Source organism: Thermobia domestica, chromosome 2 (genome assembly GCF_964235325.1).
Source record: "Thermobia domestica chromosome 2, izTheDome1.hap1.1, whole genome shotgun sequence".
NCBI lineage: Eukaryota > Metazoa > Arthropoda > Insecta > Zygentoma > Lepismatidae > Thermobia > Thermobia domestica.
In genome coordinates, this window is record NC_137455.1 from 51,583,219 (window position 1) to 51,607,562 (window position 24,344).

A 24,344-nucleotide genomic window follows, 5' to 3' on the forward strand; every position below is an offset into this window, starting at 1 on the left:
TTCAATTATAATTTTACGTTTGATCGTCTTCCAATACATGGCTTTTGAACATAGCCTATCAAAAAGATTTGACAAAACACTGTTTGCGCTCAGAGGTATTTTCATATTCTAAACGACAAATTTTACAAATCAATGAAACTTTGACGATTCCTCATAACAAAAATATGTAGCTTATCTTTTCTGTGATTCTGGCGCGTTAGTATTCTGATAATCCTTGTAGTTACTTTTCAGTGCAATGTTTGGCACGCATAGACGAAAACAACAAGCGAGAAAGAAAATTATATTTAGTGAAAAGGCAATGAGACAGGGGAAAATCATGTGTATTAAAATTGCATTAGTGGCTTCACACGTACTCCCTATGCGACATTTTGTCTTCGGGTTATACTGGGTCATTCCAAATCATGGGTCAAACCAGGTCATGGGTGTGAGTATCTCTAGGTCCTCCGGGTCATCGTTCACGAAGTTCGTGACCCATTCCATTACTGGGAACAATGCCAGTAAGATGCTTGTCTGAGTGTTCTGGTTCAAACAGGTCCTGACCTACTTACCCTACGAGCTCGCCGATCCTGGGGCGACCAAAAGGACCCGCGTCCTCCAATGTTTACCTGATGTATCTTGAATTTTATAAGTTTACAGGAGAGCGATTTAAAATGTCTCGTATACTGATATACCGTGTGCTACTCATCTCAAGATACGCCATTTACAGAAAATATATATACTTGATAGGGTAAGTTTATAGATGGATAGTGGTCATAACTCAAAATTGCGTCACTTCGCCCCTTCACCGATTATATGATAATGAAATACATACCTGAAGGAGAACCCTCACAGTTACATAAAAATTGTCGCCGCTGGTTACTAAGCCAGCAACTCAAAGGTACTGTCCTCAGTTTTCTCTATCATTTAAAAAATAACATGGAAAATTGAAAATTAAATAGTTGCATTTAGGACATTAATTTGAATACAGTACCAATATAAATTTAATAAGCCTATGAATTTAATGAAACTTAGCCATACAAAAAATCTTAATATACAAATAACTAAGTATTACCTTTCTCTTAGGTTCTCCATGTAATCTGCCACATAGTCAATCAAAGCTTTGCCAAATTTCCTGAAGTTCTCGGGTTCCATGTCTTCTGTCAAATAGGACAGACTGTAAAATAGGAAACAATCAGGTTCAAATGTTCTAAAGAGTTCATTGGAGAGTGGTTAAAATGTAAGATTGGATTTTGTCACGCTAATAAAAAAGAAAAGAAATAAACATTGGCTAAATTCGCAAACAGCAGCAGCAACGGAAACCTTGAAATAACAAAAGTACATTTAAAAAAAATTAAATAGGTAGAAACTGCGAATTGAAGTTCTTGGTCTTTACTTCCTTAAGAAATATTACATTAACAATTAGAATTGCAAATAAAATTTAAAAAAAAAAATCTTTACTTAATTGCTTGTCATTCCATCTACTCTGGAGTGTTATATTGCACTACTACGAATAGACATAACAAAGGTCCATGGACATTTTGTTTTTGTTCTTTTCTAACCTTGAGTTGCTAATAATAAAGAACACAAAAGCTGCTACAGTTTGACACATATTTAATTCAATAACATACACAGTTGAAGAATTATCTGATATTGTATATACTAACACTGTATTGTGGTCGTATATTATACAAACCTGTCAAACTACAGAAGAGACGAAGGCAAATGTTTCATCTGTCGTCAAGATCAAGGGCGCCGATCCTGGGGGGCCAGCCCCTCCCCCAAAGCCCATGTGGGTCCTCCTATTGTATTTATGAATGTACAATATTTGGCATAATTTTAATGCAATTTATCTTAAAATCCTTATATATATACCTTCTGCATCTGAATGCCCCCCTCCAAATTTACAGAGAAATCGGCGCCCTTGGTCAAGATCCAAAGTAGTGATAATTTCAGAAGATTTTTTTCCGTGGAAAGGGGGATTTCAATATACAGGGTGGCCCAAAAGTAGGTATACATCCCTGCATAGATCAAATATAACATTCTAGCTTATAGGTTTATTTAGTTTGGCCGTTCCGAGTTTAAGATATAACTAAAAAGACATTAAGAACAAATAATAAAGAAACCAAGTTTACCACCTGATGGATAAGAATAAGAAATGATATAAAAAGCAATGAGTTGATCAGTACGGTCCTGTATACTACTTTTGGGTTACCTTGTACAGGGGATGAAAGGTAGCATTACGAGAATATTGGGAATCTATATTGAACATGATAGTATATATGGTCCCTAGAAGCAATTTCGTGGCTCCGGAGGGAGGGGGGAATTATGCTCATTTTCTCTTATTATAATCTTATGCTGGCCGAAGTGGATATTCAACTGAAAATGTAGTTAGAAGAAAAGTAGGCCCTAACATGTTGAATACTGAAAAGTTGAAAAACGAAGAAGTAAGAAATCTTTTTGTTGAGAAATTCGAAGAAAAATACTTAAACGAGGAAAGGGTAGTGCAGCTAGTAAGAGACAATGGGTTCGTATTGAACTTTGTATACAGTAGGCGGTAGATAACCGCAAACACAAAACGGCTAAGAAACCATGGGTTATAGAACAGATGTTACAGAAAATGAGGGAATGGAAGACCTGGAGACAGGTTGAAACAGAAGATGGGAAAAAGATGTACAGGAAGTTGAACAACGAGTTGCGAAGGGAAATAGTCAGAACAAGGAAAGAGTTTTACCAAATAAAATGCGGGAACATAGAAGAATTAGGAAGAGTTGGAAGATATGAGGAAATATACAAGGTGAAATTTATAGAACTTCGAAGGGAAAAAGGCGGTATTACGATGGCAATAGAAAATGAGAATGCGAAGTTAGTGAGAGAAGCGAAGTCTTAGAAAAATGGAAAGGATACATTGAAGACTTATATGAGAGTAGGAGTAGACCGTGTAGCCTAAATGTTGAAGTAGAAAATGAAGTGCGCGAGGATGATAAAGGATTTAGTATTCTCTAGGATGAATTTGAAAAGGCTATATCCGAGATTAGGAATGGAAAGGTAATGGGATATATAATATTTCCCAGTGTTGGATAAGTTAATTGTAAAAATATAACGTGTTAAAAGTTACTTTACTTTCGCTTAGAATTTAACGCGTTACCCCATAAAGTAACTGCTACCTTACTTCGAAAGTAACGCAAGTAACGCGTTACTTTTAGATCCGAAATTTTGAATATGTAAAAAAATCTTATTATTTCAATTTTCATTATTATTATTATTATTATTATTATTATTATTATTATTATTATTATTATTATTATTATTATTATTATTATTATTATTATTATTATTATTATTATTATTATTATTATTACGATTATCCAATCATGGTAAATATTTAGAAGTGTAGGTTGATGATAGTAGTGCTGACATATCCTTTAATGCGGACAAATACTTTCTAGTAATAAAATAGGCGTGCTCATCAGTCACAGTTTATTCATATGAACCCCTTACTGTATATCGTTAATTATGGCACCTATCACACATATCCACAGTAATATATGTCGGGATTCTCTTTAATCTGGCAAGCAATCCCTACGTTCCTTTGAGGAATCTCTCGCAGACAAGTTGCGGAGGTTTGAAACATACATTTTTCAATCAAGCAGGTATGATTTCGAGTGTCATGTTCAAAACCGCACTTTCTACGTTTCGTTGTTTTTGAATTACAGCCCTCTGAAGTTCATTTTCCCACGCTTTCGGCACTTTATATCGCCGAAACTATTCCTCACTGACCAAAGTTCCAGAGGAATTTTTTTGCTGGTTTCGGTGCCGAGAATCAACTCCCGAAGTTTGTTCAAATAGTTTCTTACCACCCTGTATATATATAAGAACTATAAACAACGCATTATTATTGAATGCTATACTACACTGTAAAAAAATGTTCGCTTTTTGTACACGTAAACTGTCACGACTTTTGATTGCTTCTTTTACATGTATATATGGATGCAACAGGAGTGCGAAGTGTGCACAAAAAGTGTGAGAAATGTGCACGACTTGCACCTTTGGAAGTTTCTGCACACTTCTCACACATTTTGTACACAACTTGCACTCCTGTTGCACGCATATACACACGTAAAAGAAGGATCAAAAGTCGTTGCAGTTTACGCGTGCAAAAAGTGTAGGATTTTTTTTTTTTTTTACAGTGTTCTTGTTGCACTATTTTGTGGTTGCTGTAGCATAACGTAAACATGTTTGTTGACAAATACATACATATATATATATATATATATATATATATATATATATATATATATATATATATATATATATATATATATATATATATATATATATATATATGTATTGAAAAGTTAATATATATATATATATATATATTAACCATGATTCTTATTTATTAATTTATAAGGATAATCATATCCTGTAAAACAGTTTACGATATTTTTTACATCAAAATTTTGAGTCTCACTGACTAACTTAAAACCTACTTATTCTAGTGGAAAGAGTATATCATAGAAAATCACTATATCATTGTCACGATAACCAATCAACTTATTACACCTCCTATTTCACCTACACTCAATATACATTTCTTTATTTAATCTCTTGAGAAAATGAAATATTATGTTTTTTCTTACTTTGTTGCAATTGAAACCTTTTTTCCGAAAAAATTACATCTAAAGTTTCCATAAGTATAAACAGAATAGCACTATACAAGATTGAAGTATTGAAGAAAGCATTAATATAATATTATTAAGAGCACGCGTAAACAATTTATTAACATTTGGACAATAGCTTGATCCCAAATGTTTGTGTGTGTGTTGTTTCGGTCTACTCTAGAAATGTAACTCCTAAAATGACATTTTAAATGCTTCCTCCTCGAATTAGTGTACGAACTCCTAGTTGTTGATAAATATTTCCCACCAGGGCATTACAGACATTTTACTTTTAAATTCTGTGCATCATCATCCTCAGCTTTTAAGAAAAAGTTTTTTTTTTTTTTTCAAATGTTCGAACAGTAAAATATTCTATTTTCAACTTTATAAAAACAACACCAACCAAAATGAACAAGACTACCATTGCACTCGCAGTTCACTCACTGAATGTATTGATTTGGAGCTGTCAAAATCTATAACAAAATCTTCCATTTGCTTGCAATCAATACACGAGATTTCCCCGAGGTTATACTCATCTTTCAAAAACAGCAAGTGACAATCAGATCTTATTTGTTTCTCTGTCAGTGACTGACTGTCGGTCACTGACATAGTTCATGCTCCATTGCTCCATTCTGAGAAATTTACTTACAGCAAAGAAACATTTGCTTCCGAAAAAGAATATACATATGTTATAGTTGCTCGTCCGAAATGTAAGGCAAACTAGGTACGTCACTTAAAAGTTTGTAACGCGTTATCGTTACAGTTACTTTGGAAAAATGTAAGCGTTACTAGGAATCGTTACTTAAAAAGTAGCGCGTTACTTCCGTTACGTTATTTCCCAAGATTGAATACTCCGACCGAATTCATTAAGAATATGCGAGACAAGGGCAAGAAAGAATTGTTCAGACTCTGCAATGAAATATATTGAACAAAAGAGTGGCCTAGACTTTCTGAAGACGATCATGATACCGATGGCGAGAAATTGAACGCAGAGAGATGTAAGGATTAAATAACTGTTAGTCGCATATCATACAGCAAAAAAATTGCTTCGAATACTCAACAGAAGGTTATATGGAAGAACAAATGAAAAAAGATAAGGAGGAACAGTTCGGGTTCAGGAGAGTAGGGGCACAAAAGATGCAATTGGATTATTAAGGATAATCGATTAAAAATTTATAGAAAAAGGCAAAGAAGTGTATGTTGTATCTATTGATCTAGAAAATGCTTTTGACCGCGTGAATTGGGAATTGATGTTCGGAGTTTTAAAGAAGGTTGGGTTGGAATGGAAAGATCGGAAACTCATGAAAAAAAAAGAAACTATATATGAAGTAATTATTAGAATAGAGGAGGATCTTACAGAGGAGAATGCAATTGGAAGAGGATTTCGACAGTCTCTCGCCTGCATTATTTAATATCTATCTACAAGAAATAGTGAAAAAGAGTCTTCAAAATGAAGACGACATTTCAGTAGGAGATAGAATGTTTAGGTGTATACGGTTTGCAGATGACATGACGCTTGTTGCAGAATCTGAAGACAAAATCAAAAAGATGTTTAAAAAAAAATTGAGGAGGGTCTGTGAAGAATATGGAATGAAAATAAATGTTAGAAAGGTAAAAACTATGGTGATAGGAACAAAGGGATTTGTGTCACATATAGAAGTAGAAGACAGAAAATAGAACAGGTGACTAGCTTTCGATGCCTGGGTAGTATTATTAATAATGATATTAAGTGTGAATGTGAAGTAAAAGCAAGGATAGGAGGAAGAAAATACTATGTCATGGGACCTTGATTAATAAAGAGTGGAGAAAAAGACTCATAAGTGCTTTGTATGGAGTAATGTATTGTTGGGGCAGAAACATGGACATTATGCAAAAGCGACGAAAAATAACTGGAAGTTTTCAAAATGTAGGCGTGGAAAAGAATGGAGAGAATTGGCTAGGTCAAACGGAAAATTAATGTAAAGCTAAAAAAAAAAAGTAGTAGAGAAAAGCACGATTTATGATGTAATTGAAAAAAAAAAAAGGAACAGAAACTGGTTGGAACATTGGCTAAGAAGGATCTATATTATGAGGGACGTGCTAGAGTTTACGGTAGCAGGAAAAAGGTGGAGGGACAAGAGAGGTTATGGTTGGACGATATTAAAATAGAAAAAATCGTACGTGAAGGCAAAGAAGTTAGCTGAAGACCATAGTGCATGGAAACTTCTCAGGTGCAGCAAGTGATCTGCCAATAATGGTAGAATATCTATGATGATAATGATAGTGATAACTTAAATATTGGTCCTCACTATCTCAAATTTTTTACACTTATATTTTATTCATAGTGATGGGCGCCATTTTTTGAGAATTTAATACGTTAAATACGGCCCTGATTCCGGGATCAGAAGCAGACAAAACATACGCGTTAGTTACTCGGTCTACGAGATGTTTCATTATGGGCAATACATAAGGTGAATGACAATCTGAATCCAGGCTAGCGCATAATAGAATATACAAAAGCTAGGGAGGATGAGAAGATAAGATTGAGAATCAACCTATTCCCTGTGTAATACTTTAAGTGTCATAGTGATAATGATTGTTAATATCTTAATGCCATTTTTCTTTCTTTTTCTTTTTTTTTAACGTTTGTTCAGTAGTTGTTATGGCTCGAATAGTAATTAGGAGTTTGGTTTACCAAAACTCCATTTTCCGAGAGACAAAAATTCTCCAGAACTACTTAAGAGTCTTCGTCCCGGCGAAATTAAAATACCGCTAATTTTACAGTAATTATGTGATATCTTCAAATAGATAAAAGATAATTGAAGTATGGAACAAGAGCGCCCTAGACAATATTATTTTGCGTGAGGTACCGTTATCACAAGTCACCTAGTGGCTTTCCGTTTTCAGCTGTTTAGAAACGCGAAAATAAATGTCAATTTTCAAAATGGCTCGAAATCGAAAGCAGATAAGTGAGTCGTGATAACGGTTTTTCATGTAAAATAATATTGTCTATGGCGCTCTTGTTCCACATTTCGATTATCTTTTATCTGTTTGAAGATATCACATAATTACTGTAAAATTGGCGGTATTTTAATTTTGCAGGGATGAAGACACTTAAAGAATCACCATCAATTTTGGCCAGGGTGTAGAGGATCAAAAGTTCGGAATCGAGTTCGCTTATGAAGGCGATGTTCAGACCGGAAGTGATAGAAATCAACCATTTCCACACAGGGCCGGCCCTAGTCAATTTGCCGTCCCGTGCAATGGCATAATTTGCCGGCCCCTTTCTTCAGAAATAACAAATCTTAAAAGCCACGATTTTAAGTATGCTACCCCATCATGAACAACGAAGGGGAGGAAAGTGCACTCGTACTTAGATAGGCCTAAACAGGCCCGTAGCCAGCCCAAAAGTGTAGGGGGGCCCGGCTGAAGTTAGGGGGGACCGATCCAACCATATTATAGTTCATCACCATATTATACTTCATTTGCAAACCTACCGTGAAATTTTAGGGTGTCAGCAAAAATTTAGGGGGGCCGATCCCCTAGACCCTCCTGGATACGGGCTGGGCCTAAACATTACGAAACAATCTCGTGTCTGTTTCTTTTTCTTTAAATAATAATCTATTATGTTAGTGACAGATAAAGCAAACACGCCTTCAGAGGAAAGATGGCAATCCTTTTAATAGAATTCAATATTGAGCTTCAGTTTGCAATTCCAGTGCAACTAGCTCTTTTATCATTATTTCTTGATTTTCTTTCTACATCTCATAAATTAAAAAAAAAAAAAAAAAAAAAAACTTGTTTCCCCCTTCAATGATAAGAAACGTGTTTGTGACAAAGATAAGGCTAGTTTTCATTCAAATTGTGATAACGGATCTCCTATCAACACTAAATTTTCATGTCCCGACTCTTAAAACTCGTCCTGAGAACTCTGGCCTGTTCTATTGGAAAAAAAAAAAAAAAAGCAAGGACCAACGTATTATTGAAATCGCCAATTTGGAGAATGTGTTCTACTTATAACAAATTATGTATCGAACACAAAGAAATTGACACATGTAATACAAACTCTATATATAAGAGAACTATTGTAAATGCATTATGTAATACACCAACACTATAATTGGGCTTATGCCTGTTGTGTTGATGGCAAATAAATAAATAAATAAATAAATAAATAAATAAATAAATAAATAAATGGAACAGGTGTTCGCCAATGTTCGAGAATTGACTTCTTGTATTCGACAACAATCCAGTAATTCATGCTGGGATTTGTTTGACGATTTGCTTTAGCACTGTCCATGTGACCTTAAACTAATGTGACTTAAACATGATTTATGAATGTAGTATTCAAATAGAAGATCACCTTAGTAAACTTAACTACCATAATCGTGAAATCTGTCTCCAACAAGAAATATTTATTTTTAAAAATATAGGCTAGTTATGACAGATTTTGCCATCCCGTGAGCCGGTCCTGTTTGCATCTTTAACATAGATCAGTATAAAGCAAAAATAATCAAAGCAAGCAAGAATCGGTTTCATCAATTTATTAAACATCTCGTGAATGCATTCCATTTGCGTCTTTTAATTCTCGATTAAAGCTTGAAGTGATACAAATCCACAACAACTTTCGTCTACAATATTGATCTACGTAGAGCAAAAACGATGAGATAGCGAGAAGCTGTTTCCTTGGTATCGATTTAGCGTTCTAAGAATGGGTACCATTCTTTCAAAAACATTTATTCAAATTTGAAGTGACAGAAATCAACCACTTCCGGTTTTTAAGGTAGATCGCTATAGAATAAAAACGGTGACAGATAGCAATAAGCTGTTTTCTGCAATCAATTAAGCATCCCAAAACGTTGTTTATACTGTGACAAAACCAAACTCATTCACGTGATATACAGTGTGACATTTAGTTTTTCATTTGGTCAATTTTTGCCTGACTCTTAACTTCAGCGTAATTCGCTTGCTTTTTTTTTTTTTTTGAGTAGTCTGTTGTCCGTGGCCTTGACAATTGGCTATGGAGACCCAGACATTAGATTGTAAAAGAACATTTCTTTTCTTTTCTTTTTTTTCGGAAAATAAAACTTTTTTCTAATGGTCGTAACCCTTCTCTTTAGCCTCCTGTATTGTGAAACCAAATTAAGACCGCATAATAGGAGATAACCTTGTGGCTTCTTAAACTGGAACGCCGCAAGCAATCTGCAGAAATGGAAAGGTATCTTTGAAGAAAAAAAAAAACGAACTGAAAACATTCTAAATGAAACGAAGAACTTCCAAAAAGAAAGTGATTCTTTACTTGAAACGAGCGTATCGAAGTTCGCACTTGACTCGATCGGTAATTTTATGTTTGTTCTACGATAACCCCCGTCAAACTTATCCGATTTTGATGAAACTCATTATTTTATACTTTTCTCCATCCGTCCAAATTTATTATTATTATTATTATTATTATTATTATTATTATTATTATTATTATTATTATTATTATTATTATTATTATTGTTATTGTTATTATTATTATTATTATTAAAGTATTGTGCGTTTTGGCAGGTCCTGGGACAAATGAGTTTTTTTTTTTTTAATTTTAGGTTTGGTCCTGAAAATGTTTCTTCCACGTTTTTCGATCTTCAGTTTCCTCTTTTAATTCCCAATGTTTTCTTCTATTTTTCAAATCATCGATCAATTGTGTTCTTCTTCTTCCTATTCCTTGCTTTCCTTCCATCTTTTCTTCTATGGGGGCATGAGGAAGACAATTTCTTTGCTATATGTCTCCAATCTACTCGATGTTATGAACACATGCACACAAAACAGTTTTTAGGGATACACTAAAAAAAATATATTAAATTGAGCACCACTGGCGCAAATCCCGGGAGAGATGAGGGGTACATGTCCCCCTCAAATCTTGGAACTGGGGGGACTGTCCCCTCAATAATCCAATTTGATTTTTTTTTTTTTTTTTGAGAGAGAGAACTGATTTAAAATTATTTCTTGCCGACTGCCACTTCATCTACATCGCCTGATATATAATATACAATAGGTTCAGCTCACAAATCAGATTCATCTACCGTAATATGTCTCCCCCCTTCCAGAATAAGCCTCATATCTGCCCACCTCCCAATGTTAAAAATAACTCTGCTCCCGTGATCCTCCACAGCATTTTTTTTTCAACTTCATAAATATTTTGAACATCGCTTAAAAAAAAAATACGGGAACGGTCTTACCCGTCCCCTCCAATGTTGAAGACAGATTTGCGTTGCTGTTTGGCACAACATGTTTATATATATTTGTTCCACAATAATTTTCCTGAATAATTAATGTTTGATTACAATGGAATATGGCATATATTGATTTCAATTTTAATTCGTCTTTATAATCACGCATATTGCACGTGACACACCTTATACATATATACGTAGTCGCAACATATACATACACAATCAGAAACGCCTGCAATTTTTTTCCATGGGAGAGGGGAGAAAGAACGACACAAAAGCGAAGTCGGGAATATAAAACACCTTGATACACAGCAAAAAATGAGGTGTTGAAACAACACAAGATGACTACCACTTTAGCGTGATACTGGTGTGTCAATTCAACACCAAGCACACCGCCTTAGAGTATATCAGAAATACGCCGTTACTGGCTGTGAATATTTGCATTGTTTTTTATTGTTTGGTATGTAATATATTTCGCATTGTAATATATTTATTGTAATATATTTCGCATTTATGGCAAGTAAATAATAACATTCTGTTTTCTGTAGTCGGTCACAATAATATTGTTGTAAACCTGTGAATCATCTGACAACAGTTACACATACAGCACTGCTTCCATCTGTTTTCTTTATCTGTTATTCTTGTGTCTTTGCACGTATGAACAGAAGATGGCAGAACTGTTGCCTATGTCAGACGATTCACAGGTTTACAACAATATTATTGTGATCGATTCCAGAAAACATAGATTATTATTCGTTACTTGGCATAAGTGCCACATATATTTCGCAAAGTTTTGCTCATTTCAAACGATAAATACCAATGCAAATTCTCTCAGGTAGTAGCGAGTTATTTCTGATACGCTCGGAAGGCGATATGCTTAATGCTGACGCTAAAGTGGTAGTCATTTCCTGTTGTTTCAACACCTAATTTTTTACAGTGTAGATGTGATACTTTAATGAAAACAATTATCGGTATTATTGATACGCATTGCATAACTTTATTAACTAGTCATCATCATCATCATCATCGGATTATTGGCAGGTCACTTGCTGCAACTGAGAAGCTTCCATGCTCCACGTCTTACGCTAACCTCTTTATTCTCACGTACGATTTCCCTGTTTTGATATCGTCCATAAATTGTAGTCTCCTTCGCCCTCCCCTCTCTTTTCTCCCACCATACCCTCTGAAACGTTCCTCCTGATACTGTTGCTTCTTAGTCAACGTCCTAACCAGTTTCTCTTCCTCTTCTTAATAATATCTAAAATTATTCTTTTCTCCCCCCATTCCCTCACCTTAACTACAGTAAATGTTAAATAGTGTATGTGTGAGCAAGCAAATCTAATATGTTTTGACATGTATTTCGAAACTCTTGGGGAGGGCAATTGCCCTCCGCAGCGGGTGCCCATGTACACAATCGTATTTTTTGATTACTAACGTAATTAAATCTATAACATTTTCTTTGCACGTGCTAAAGCAAACATCATCACTCTGGATGAAGTAGAAGTCAGTAAACAATAAATGAATAGATTAATCCTATTATTATTATTATTATTATTATTATTATTATTATTATTATTATTATTATTATTATTATTATTATTATTATTATTATTATTATTATTATTATTATTAAAAAGAGTTCCACGATAACGCTTATAAAATTTATTTGGTTTTGAGGAATATTCTGTATTTTTTTTGTTTTTGTTTTTGTTTACCTATAATCCTGAGTGCTTGATATTAAATGAGTCAAGAATAAACATACTTTCCTAAGTAAAGTGAATATCCTATCCGGTTTATTATATATATATATATATATATATATATATATATATATATATATATATATATATATATATATATATATATATATATGTGTGTGTGTGTGTGTCTGTGTGTGTGTGTGTGTGTGTGTGTGTTTAACGATAACCTTAAAAATTATTCGATTTTTGGCATACTATTATGAAATTTGCTTATTTAGGATTTAATACAGTCTCCGATACGTACAGTGCCCCTTCGTAGTGTAGTCGCTAATGGTTTCACTTTTCGTACCAAAGATCCCGGGTTCGATTAACGGTGGGATCACTGAGTCGGAAAGTGTAAAATTTTTTTCAGGCCAGCCACCTTGAGTGAGATTTTCCTGGGTTTTTCTTGTTTACACCAGGCAAATGCCGAAAAAATGATACCTAATATAATAAATAGTCCCTGGCTTCTCCCTTCCTTTCTTTCAGTCCTTTCTTACACCCAAATTTCCCGAGCAGTATGACGAGTCATCCCTCAATGGCCATAACTACCGAAAGCCTAGAAATCTAATTCCGAACCTAACCTATCCAATGCTTGCAGTTGAAGTTAGTCAAAAATAGAAAGTCAATTTATTATCCAATTCTCCGCTGATACCCTGATAATCAAACTAAACTGACTCTCTTTCTACGATCTGTATCCAACTCGTGTCTGTTATTCTGATAAGTTTCTATGCTGCTTGAGTAGACAAATCTTCACCACAGACAAAATTTCCGTTTCACACATTTTCCAAACTTCTTGGAAAATTACGTGGTTCACCAAGAACACCGTCATTCATTGGTTGCCTGATTTCAACAAAAATAATTGTATAAAACATCCATGATTTCAAGATGGCGATCGAGCGACAGTGACCGTAATAGAACGATACATAGTTTGATAGTGATTTAAATGGAGAAAAAACACTCAATCGTCGAGAACTTGAATTAATTACTAGAGCGTGTCTAGGATCAAATCAAGTTTGTAAGAATAATTATAACCTAGCCGTACTAGGCTAGTGGAAAATAAACTCTATCGTTCAGCAAAAACTTAATAGTGCAGTGGTTGAAACCAAGGTCTTCCAGTTTTCAAGGTAGGACCCCCCGGGCCGGGCTCGGGCCTACAAAGTACATAGCACTTCGGGCCCGGGCCGTAAATTTTTAAATATACAATCATATTTCTCGGGCCTTTTCGGGCCTAACTTTGTAAATATACTGTACAACGATATTTATTGGACCGCTCATTGTGGAGACCTTTTAAAGCACAACTACAAAATGAAACCTTGAATTACTGTAGAAATACAATATACCTTAATTACTAAGTTTCTATAATTCGGGCTTATTTCGGGCCCATTTGATTATCACACAAGCTCGGGCCTAAATGCTAAAACATATTTGGGATTCGGGTCGGGCCTCACACTATAAATTCACGGGCCGGGTCGGGCCCTGGCTAAAAATTCCGGGCCGTGCAGACCTCTATTACAAGCAACCACAAATCCCAGGTCAAAGAGGTAGGTTTATTGTTACAATGTTTTCAGTCACACACATACAAGTACACAAACATCCATTTTTACAATATTAAGTGGTCACTAAGATACGAAAACTTGATTTTCATAAAATTGAAATCGTTTTCTTCTTGTATTTACCAACTGGAATCTGATAAATTAAGGTATCGTAGGTAGTTTTCGAACAAGTTAACCTCTCGCTATGCATAGTAAAATAATCTCCAAGTATGTCATTACTCTGTAAAATGAGTAGTATTAGGTTCGAGTCCTGATGATAATTGAAAAACCCGAAGGTACCGCAATAATAATAAATGACAACACAGTCCGCTTTGCTATATCATTGGACTGCAGTTTCACCAAGACAGTAAATACATTTTTAGGGGACCAGACAAATTGTTCAAGAACCCGTGTCAGACTTGTACGGGGGAAATAAAATCACTCTAGTGTTGAAGTCTAATATTTAAAAATGAAACTGTTCTTGAGTGAGTTTGAATCACAAAACGATTGCTCAACTATTTGAAGTGTATTATGTTCTCCTTCACAAACAGAGCAGAGCACAAACTTTGCAAAGTCAATGAAATTGAATATTGACATGGTTTACTATTAAAAAAAAAAAAAAAAAAAAAAATGAATGTCTGTCATCATCCTGTACCATTCTTTAAATCTAAATTTGACTGATTGTTATGCTGTATGTTCGTATTTTGCTTTCAATTACTGCAATTCATGCAGCAATTTGTCAGTCTTATAGTGAATGTTTAATACAAGAAAGTGTTTATATCATTTTATACTACAAATTTATGCTAAAGTACTCGCACTTTAATACATTTTTCAGCTTATAGACCCTACAGTTATAAATATATCAATTACGAAAGAAAAAACATTGTTTTAAAAGAAAAATTAGAAATAAAATATTAGGCATACTGTATGATGCAAAGTGTAGTCTGCCTACCTGACGATTCGACCTCTTGTGCTCCTGCCTGCTGGTAGTCGTTATTATTTTTCAAATTTCTTGTTTCTGCTTTACTTCAGACACACTAGACGAATTTCGAAGTAACGAGTTAACAATAACTGCAATGAATGGGATCTCACTTTATAGAGATTTTTTTAAAAATTACTATTGTTCCTTTTTTTTATCACTAAATAATAATAACTTATCTAACGTAGTTGAATTTGATGATAATGTAATATCTTATCCAAATATTACTCTTAACCATGCTTATTTTCTCCGGTAATTTTGATGAAAATCATAGGAACAGAAACTATGATTCATTCCAGATAGGCTGATAATAGATCAAAACAAGTATTTCCCCCCACCACGCTCAAGCACGTGACCTGATAAACATGAATTTTGATATTCATCTTTCCACCTTTCACCCCGCATGCCGAAGTATAGATGTGTGCAAATATATCTAAAGAGTTAATTATAAGTTTCAATAGTAGCCATACATATTTTAAAAAAGTTTATTACATTTATCTGAATTACTGACAACATCTGAAGGGACATGAACCTATCATCCGGATTTTCAAATCAAACCTAGTCCATTCGATAAACATAACAAAGATATGTTGATGCACAAAAAATTAGGTGCCATGGACAACGTAATAAGTCCCTGGGGCCAGGCACGTAGCCAGGATTGCGTGAAGGGGGAGGGTCCGTGACATGAAATACTGTGGTCATCACACCAGGGGCTCGATCATTGTAAACAATGTTACTGGAACATATATTGGTTCGTTTAGCCAGGATTTCGTAACGGGGGTGGGGGCGTGACATGAAATTCTGAAGGCCCAGGAGCTCGATCAATCTAAACTACTTTACTATCAACATATATTGGTTTGTGAGGATATGTTGGTAAGTATTTTAATAGACTATAAAGAAGTCTCGAGTAAAATAATAAAAAAAAAGTATTGAAAAAGATTATAGAATATTTACATCCTTCCTCTGTTTATTCAAATATAACAATTTTCCTTTCATTATGACCTCAACTATTATAAAAAGTACATATTCACTATTATAAAAAGTACGTACTCAACAATGTCTTGTAAAATATTTTGCAATATCCGCGTTCCTTTTTTTTTTTTTGTTGAAACAAATGTTAACAGAACTATCTTTCCACATATATTTTTGTTTTTATTATTCCGTCAACTACTGGCTGTTTCAAATGACAGGTTAAAGGAGTAGTAGAAAATTGTTTTTGAAATAACATGTTTGATATTACAAGGATGCGATGACGAAAAATTATGATAAAAAATGTCCACGCTGTTACACAACGGTACTATGCTTTCGGAAGCTTGAAATCTCCCTGACTAGTAGCAGAAATTCTGAGAATTCCGCAATTTTCTAGAAATTTCAAATTCCCTGACTCTTCCAGGATATATCGCTCACCTCGCAACCACGTATTGCAAGTAATACAAATTTCCTCATAAGAAAGAGTAACCAAAAGCTTCCTGTAGTTTATTTTTAACGCTGATCCTTATTTTCCTCATTTTATTTTGTTTCATCCTTCCTTAATTTTTAAAATTTCTGGTCTCGAAGAGGGGGGTCAGGACCCCCTCACCCCTTGGCTACGTGCCTGCTGGGGCTCATTAACTCTGTTAGTATAAAGAAAATCGTAGACTCGCAGTGAAATACTGTAGCTATTGCATCAACATTGTTCATTGGAAAGTCATGGTTTATAGGTCATTCTCTTCAGCATGAAATAAGCTTTCCAGAAGTGTTATGTTTTGAGGCCCATAAAGTACTTGAACAGGGAAAAATGGAAGAATGTCGGGAAAATTACCTCCAGAAATCCCTCCCATCAACTTTGGACCCCTCTGGAGTGGCCCCGGGTAAAAACACACAATTTGAATGTATCTTCAAAAATACTATAGGGGATAGAAAATTGTGTACCAAATTTTGCATTAAGGACAGCATAGGTGTGAGGGAATGCCTGTATTGATATACAAGATTTTCCCTCATATCTATTTCGACTATCAATACAAAACTTGGTACACAATTTTCTATTCATTGAATCAAAAAGGGGGCACTTCCAGAAACTGCCATAGAACTGACAGTTCAGTTCGTGATGAATAGCAATGTTTCCGGGTGCATGTAACTAAGAGTTTTATCACGACCATTTTAAAGTTTGTTTTTCATTGTTTTCAGGAATTGCATAATGTAGACAGATCCTTAACACACCTTTTGATGCACTGAAACATCAGCACTGTTGCCAATTCAGAATGTTAATTTATGAAAACCACGTTTTCCCAGTAACCGCTTTCAGAGGCCTCATCCAATTAGTTATCGGTGGAAATGTAAAATTCTTTTTTTCCATATTTTCCAAGCTACTCCAACCATGCAAACTAAAAATTAACGACAGAACATCTATATGTATGAGTTACGAGTCAATTTACGTGTCTTGTAAAAAAAAAAAAAAAAAAAAAAAATTTACACCTTCGGTTACATTTGGCAACACTGTGTGGTTTATAGTGTACTTCAATCGTTGCTTCTTAGTTTAAAAATATATGCATGAACAAGGTTTCATTTGGTATAACTATTATTTATGTAGCCTACGCTTCCGGTTCAAAAGTTCTACTATCCCAAACTCCGGGTTGCATTGTATATTGGACACCCTGTATATAGACGAGGGTTGTAAGATGATATTGGAGTTGCAACGGATGACACGAGTTGGGAATAGAATGGGTATTTACAGCACACATACAATTCACATTGATATACAATCAGTATCGATAAAGCATCAGAGCATTAAAACATGATAAGTGGCTTGAAATGATAAGCAAAAGCTACACGTGCCTCGTCCGGTCCTCTTATAAACAGATGTTCTTATACATCAAATAGAAGAAAGAAATACACTGTTATAAACATTGATAACAAAGTTTGTTCTGAATCTCCTGCAGAAAAGGGGAATGAAATTAACATTGTTGTCTTTGAAAGATTATATATCTCAATTAAAAATAAAATTTATATAGATCTCGATATAGATTATAGATCTCTATTGCATTGAAGCTTCCTGTGCAACTACCCTTTCGTTAGAGAGGGTAGTTATAGTGGATGCATCAGCCAATACGAGGGTCACTACGAAAGTTTTGAGATACGCATTGTTGTGGCACAGTATTTGAATTCCAACAATTGTGTTCGGTAGTGGTATCCAGAGCTAAGAAGCGAAGCAAGTTTCAACTCGCCTGGCTTATCGGCGTGGGCGTATCGCCTTCACTTGTTTGTTGATGTGAGCAGTATTCGGCTGTCTAAAATGGAGCTCGAAAGGAAACATTTTCGGGCAATGATCCTTTACGATTTCAAAAGTGGTTTGAACGAGACACAAAGTCTTGACCGTTTGCAGGGGGCATTTGGAGACCTTGCTCCTTCCCGTGCTACAATTTTTCGGTGGTTTGGGGAATTCAGAAGAGGCCGGACATCGCTTAAAGATGAAGAGAAAGCTGGATGCCCGGCAACAGCTGTGTCAGATGAAAACATTGCCGCTATGGAACAAATGATTCGAGAAAATCTTCGAACAACTTTCAAGGACATTGAATCTACAGAGAACATTGGATCGCCAGCAGTAACAAAAATTCTTCATTATCATCTTCGGCTCAGGAAGGTTTCATCTCGTTGGGAGCCTCACACTTTGACTGAACATCACAAGCGCATGCGTGTGGAATGGTGTGAAGAAAAGATTGCAAGATTTGATGGAGGCAATTCTCGACGCGTCTCTGACATTGTTACTGGTGTTGAGACATCATGCATACACATCAATTGTGCACATGTGTTTCATTCCTCTGTTTTTCTTTCCTTCTTTTCTTTTCTTTTTTCCCCGAATTTTGCGCCCCTTACTTCGGCGCCCGGGGCCATCGCCCCGCTTGCCCCTCCCCCATAAAACGGCATTGAGCAGAATCTTCATCACCTTCAATAGCGATCTTTCACTTATATACAACTATCATATTGATAAATTCTATATAAATATCTAACCCAGGAGGGATAACTGATCCTCCCTGATCCCTCTAAATGACGCCCTCTGAATCTCACCCTTTAACTGACTTATTTTTAATTAAAGACAGGTGTGTTTACTTTAACAAACGTAAATCACATTTACGTCTGTTACTTCCGATGCGAGAAATAGGATTTAGGTGTTCTATTTCAAAAATGCAAGAACTGTGCATTTTCAAGAATTGAAGTCTGCTGACATCAGAGATCCTATGGAATGATCGAAAGATCTTCCCTATCTTTCCTTTCCTATCTCAATCTGTGCTAGTGCTATTTACTGATATATAATATAGGGCGAGAGTATAGCACCTACTAAAATACAAACCTTTCTTCAACAGTTAATTTCATGTTCTGCCAAACTCGGTCATAGCGTTAAGAAATACAAGTTTTATTGACTATTTGGTATTCTGTCTTAGATGTTACATGTTTAATATTTATATAGAATGGGTCTGCGTCATTTATATGTATATTGAGAGATCGGATTTCGTCTGCACGTGCACGGAAAGAAAATCAAATAATTGGGTGAAGTAATTTCTACATTTTCTGACTGAATTTTTTTGTTTCTCCGGGGGGGAATGAATTTTCTTCGGGGGGGGGGCATTCCCCCCCGGGCTACCCCCTGAATTCAACCCTGGTTCCAGAAGCTTCGGGAACGGCGTCCAAGAGCTGGATTGCGTGGGATCCTGCTTCATCATAACAACGCATCCGCACACACGGCCAACCACACAATTCAGTTTTAAGAATCTACGAAGGTCAAACATGACTCATCCGCCGTATAGTCCTGACCTGGCCCCGTGTGATTTTTTTCTGTTCCCCAGGATCAAAGATCGCATGCGTGGGAAGAGATTTTGCAGCCCTGAAGAAGCTGTAGTGGCTTACGAGAATGAACTTTCAACACTTGAAGAAAAAGACTAGCAACACTGCTTCCAAAAGTGATTTTCGAAGATGCAAAAGTGTGTACAGTGTAATGGTGAATACTTTGAGAAAATGTAAGTGTTAAATTGATTTTAAGTATGTAAGTTATTTCACATCTCAAAACTTTCGTAGTGACCCTCGTACTCATGATGTGACAATTGTGTTGCCAACACGTTTCCTTCGAAAGTCGCTAAATCACACACAGAATCTAGCTAAAAATGGTTAACTTTCCTGGCGGGAGCTCATGTTGTTCGAATTCCACGTTAATCAGTAGGTCCTGTCTCATATAGCCTCGCTGCTGAAAAAGACGTTAACCCTTTTAGGATTTCCATTTTTTGAGGTAAATTTTAGACTTTCACTCAAATAGTTGCTGCTTCTTTGCTGTTTATCGTAGGATCATGGTTCATACCTCGTTTTCTTCAGGATAGATCATACTTTCCAATGGTACCACTCGCTTGTCCGTATTATATACCAAAAACGGAAAATCGAAGAAAAAACAGATTTTTTGAAGAAAAAATTCAAAATTTTTGTCTCTCTCTGGCTCGGCCTGGGTTCACGTAGGATGCGATTTTTTCAAAAATATACGTTGTTATGTATATAATATGTGTACGAAATTGCATTCTTATAGTATTTTGAAAACTGGAGCCAGAAGAAATCTTTGAAAGTCTAAATGTGACCCATTTTTTCATATTATATATATATATATATATATATATATATATATATATATATATATATATATATATATATATATATATATATATATATATATATATATATAACATCTCAAAAATGTACTGCGTCATTCCTATTTAATCCAGAGTTATGGTTGAAACGTCATTTTCTTCAGTATAACGAGCCATTTCCAACGGTATCACTCACATGTCCGTATCATACACCTGAATCGGAAAATTAGGTCAAAACCTAGAAATATTTTTGAAAATCCAACCAAAACACTTTGCCCCTCTGGCCCAGCCCTGAGTTGACATAGGGATCTGAAGTTTTTTTTTTCTGAAAATACTTTGTTATATACATAATAGGTGTGCAAAATTGTAATCTTGTATCTTGAAAACAAAGGGCGAAAAAAATGTTGAAAGTGTGAATTTAGGCTCTCTCTCTCTCTCTCTACACACACACACACACACACACACACACACACACACATATATATATATATATATATATATATATATATATATATATATATATATATATATATATATATATATATATATATATATATATATATATATATTAAATTTACTGTGTCATTACTATTTGACCTAGAGTCATGGTTCAAACGTTATTTTCTTTGTATAACAATGTACGTATCAATTATCTGAACCTGAAAAATCGGGAAAAAACGGCATTTTTTATTAAAAACCATCCCCTCGGAACACTTGCGCCCCTCCTGCCCCGATCTGGTTTCACATGGGGATCTCAGAAAAAAAAATGATAAATACCCGAAAGAACACGCAATCCATATGCAAAGTTCCAGTCTGATATCGTGAAAACTAAAGGCGTGAATTTTTTTTGAAACTTGCATTAAGAAAAAATAAAAAAAGTCACGCTCCTCCGCCCGCACTTGGCGCCGCTAAGTTGACCATCCGGTTCCAAAATGCGTCTGGGGTGTTCTTTGGTCCATCTTTGACTTCACCAATGAAGAAAAAAAAACAGCTTAAATACCTATTTAGTTCGTTCAATAATGATTGGTACTCCCCTATAACTGGTGCCAAGTAGCAGTTGGAAATGTTTGTTGATGTATGCATTGATAGACCAGCGTTTCCCAACCTTTTTCAACTTGCGACATACTACGGGTGTAACTTGAATTCTCGCGGCACATTCATAGATATTATTATTATTATTATTATTATTATTATTATTATTATTATTATTATTATTATTATTATTATTATTATTATTTGCAAATATAAAATACCAGTGTAATTTTTTTTCAGTGATTACTGATCTCACAGAGATGAAAGCTCGATCACTGGTTTTCTCCTATGCTAATTCATTATGCTTATTTTTTATTCTAATTTTAAAATAGAAAACAATTGTAATGAAATATAGGACTCAGATTTTTTAAAATACGTTTTCTTTTTCGAAAACTATCCAAGCTTTCACTAAGAACGAAGATCACTAAATAACGAACGAACAAACAAATGTCTTGTACTTTTAACTTTGCTGTTTTAACCAAAACCGGTGCATATTATTGCAATCACACAGCTTGCGATATGTCAAAGTCAAAACACACCTGTTGAACAAAGTGCTGTTCTGTCATTTACGTGCGAATGAGTGTTCTACGAACGTTCACTTGGCGCGTATCGTACAAGTGCTTCCATGTCTCGGTGTTAATATAACTCTCAATTGAAGCGTAACATAGCAGCTTACCGTGAAATGTATATGAGCCGAAATACTGTCTGCTACACAGTAATAGATGTAGAATAATATATTACAATTACAGTAATTTTTTCCATGGTAGAAATTCATAGTAATGTGAAATACAAAAATATACATTTTTTCCTATATCTTGCAATTTGGTTGCTATATAATTAATAATTTTGTTTCGATTTCCTCGCGGCACACCGGTTGGAAAACGCTGAAATAGACTATAGTACTATCAAACCCCACTAAATCGTTTTGTTTCTTTCCGTAGGTAGCACATTGTAGCAGCAGTTGTTCCAATTTGCCAGGACGCTGGTGCACAGCGAAAAGACAGCATGGAAGCAGACACACATGGGCAACGGTGGACAGTGTGGTTTCTCTGGAGGAAAGGAGTGAATACTTCAGACATCCACAACAGATTATTAGCCGTATGTGGGGACACAGCACCAAGTCGCAGATCCGTGTTTCGTTGGGTATCCGAATTCAAAGAAGGCAAAGACAGTGCTGCAAAAAACAAAAGCACTGGGCGTCCTGCAACTATACACAGTCCAAGCAATGCCGCGAGAGTGAATGATTTGATAATGGAGCACAGGAGAATCACGTTTGATGAACTAGAGAAAGAAACAGGTCTATCACGGGGTTCCCTCTACACTATCATTCATGAGGATTTGAAGCTGCACAAGGTGTGTGCACAATGGGTACCTCATGTCCTCACCGTTGCACAGAAACAAAAGCGTGTGGAGATTTGCCAGCAATTGATGCAACAGTACAGTGAAAATCCGACCGAGTTCTTTGAGCGTCTGGTCACCATCGACGAAACTTGGTTTCTCTACGAGACTCCAGAAAAGAAACGCCAGTCCATGGAATGGAGGCATACCGGAAGCCCTCGTCCCAAGAAGGCAAGGATGGGACTATTCGTGAGGAAACAAATGGCGACCGTTTTCTGGGATTAGGAAGGAATACTGCTGGTGAAATGGCTCCCTCCCAATACGTCCATCGACAGTGAGAGCTACTGCAATTCACTGCATAGACTCCGCCGACGCATCCAACAACGCGGACAAGGAAAATGGGGCCGTGGCGTTCTTCTCCAACACGACAATGCATGGCCACATGTCAGTCGCCAGGCAATTGCCACAGTGCATGAACTAGGGTTTAGTGTACTGCCACATCCTCCATATTCGCCGGATCTGGCTCCTAGCGACTATGCTTTATTCGACACAATGAAAGAGGGCATGAGAGGTAAAAATTTCAACACAAATGATGAACTCCACGCATTTGTCCGCCAGTGGCAGAGAGATACCCCGAAGAATGGTTTGCTACACAAATAAGGAAGCTTCCAGAACGGTGGCAAAAGTGCATAGACATTGCCGGGGAATACCTCTAAAATAAATAATCGTTTGTTCAATAAATGGTTCCTGTGAAAACAAATTAATTGTAGTGCCAATCATTTCTGAACGCCCCGACTATTATAGAAACTTAATAAACAGTCAAAGACGATACTACGTCATGGTAACAAAAGTTACCAAAAATCCTAACAGGGTTAAACTCATAATCAACTCAAAATGGTTAACTTGTTTACAAATATAGCTAAATTTATAGGAAACAAAATTTAATAATAAAGTAAGCAAAATCTTTCCTACCTTTAATGCACTAACTTAAAATTTACATAAAATGTTTCAAGTGCGTTTTAATCCGCCATTTACGAGAATGATTAAAATTACTTGATATCTTCTTATTTCCCCATTCTTGCGATAATACTGACTATACTTTGGTGGCATATTGGTCTAACATAATACTAAAGGCACAGAGTCCCAACCGAAAACACGATCAAATCAAATCATACTTATCTAATTAACAACGCATTGAAATTAACTCTGGGAAGACAAGAAATTCCGGAACTGTTAGATTGTGATGCATAGGGGAAGACAATACTAGTAAGATACATAAGGTGG

The 24,344-nt window shown here is 35.5% G+C and overlaps 1 protein-coding gene across 5 annotated transcripts in view; it reads right to left on the reverse strand.

Annotated features, from left to right (window-relative positions):
• Nucleotides 1-24,344, reverse strand: part of LOC145672083 (aromatic-L-amino-acid decarboxylase-like) — a 99,721-nt gene that overhangs the window by 59,346 nt on the left and 16,031 nt on the right. For 4 of the 5 annotated variants that reach the window (XM_081741364.1, XM_081741337.1, XM_081741372.1 and 1 more), the window contains one exon: nt 1,052-1,153. In XM_081741364.1, the coding sequence (XP_081597490.1) occupies nt 1,052-1,131 (80 nt within the window). In that variant the 5' untranslated portion in view covers nt 1,132-1,153. Of the gene's footprint in view, nt 1-1,051; nt 1,154-15,060; nt 15,360-24,344 lie in introns of those variants that run through there. The other variant, XM_081741345.1, reaches the window with a different exon arrangement.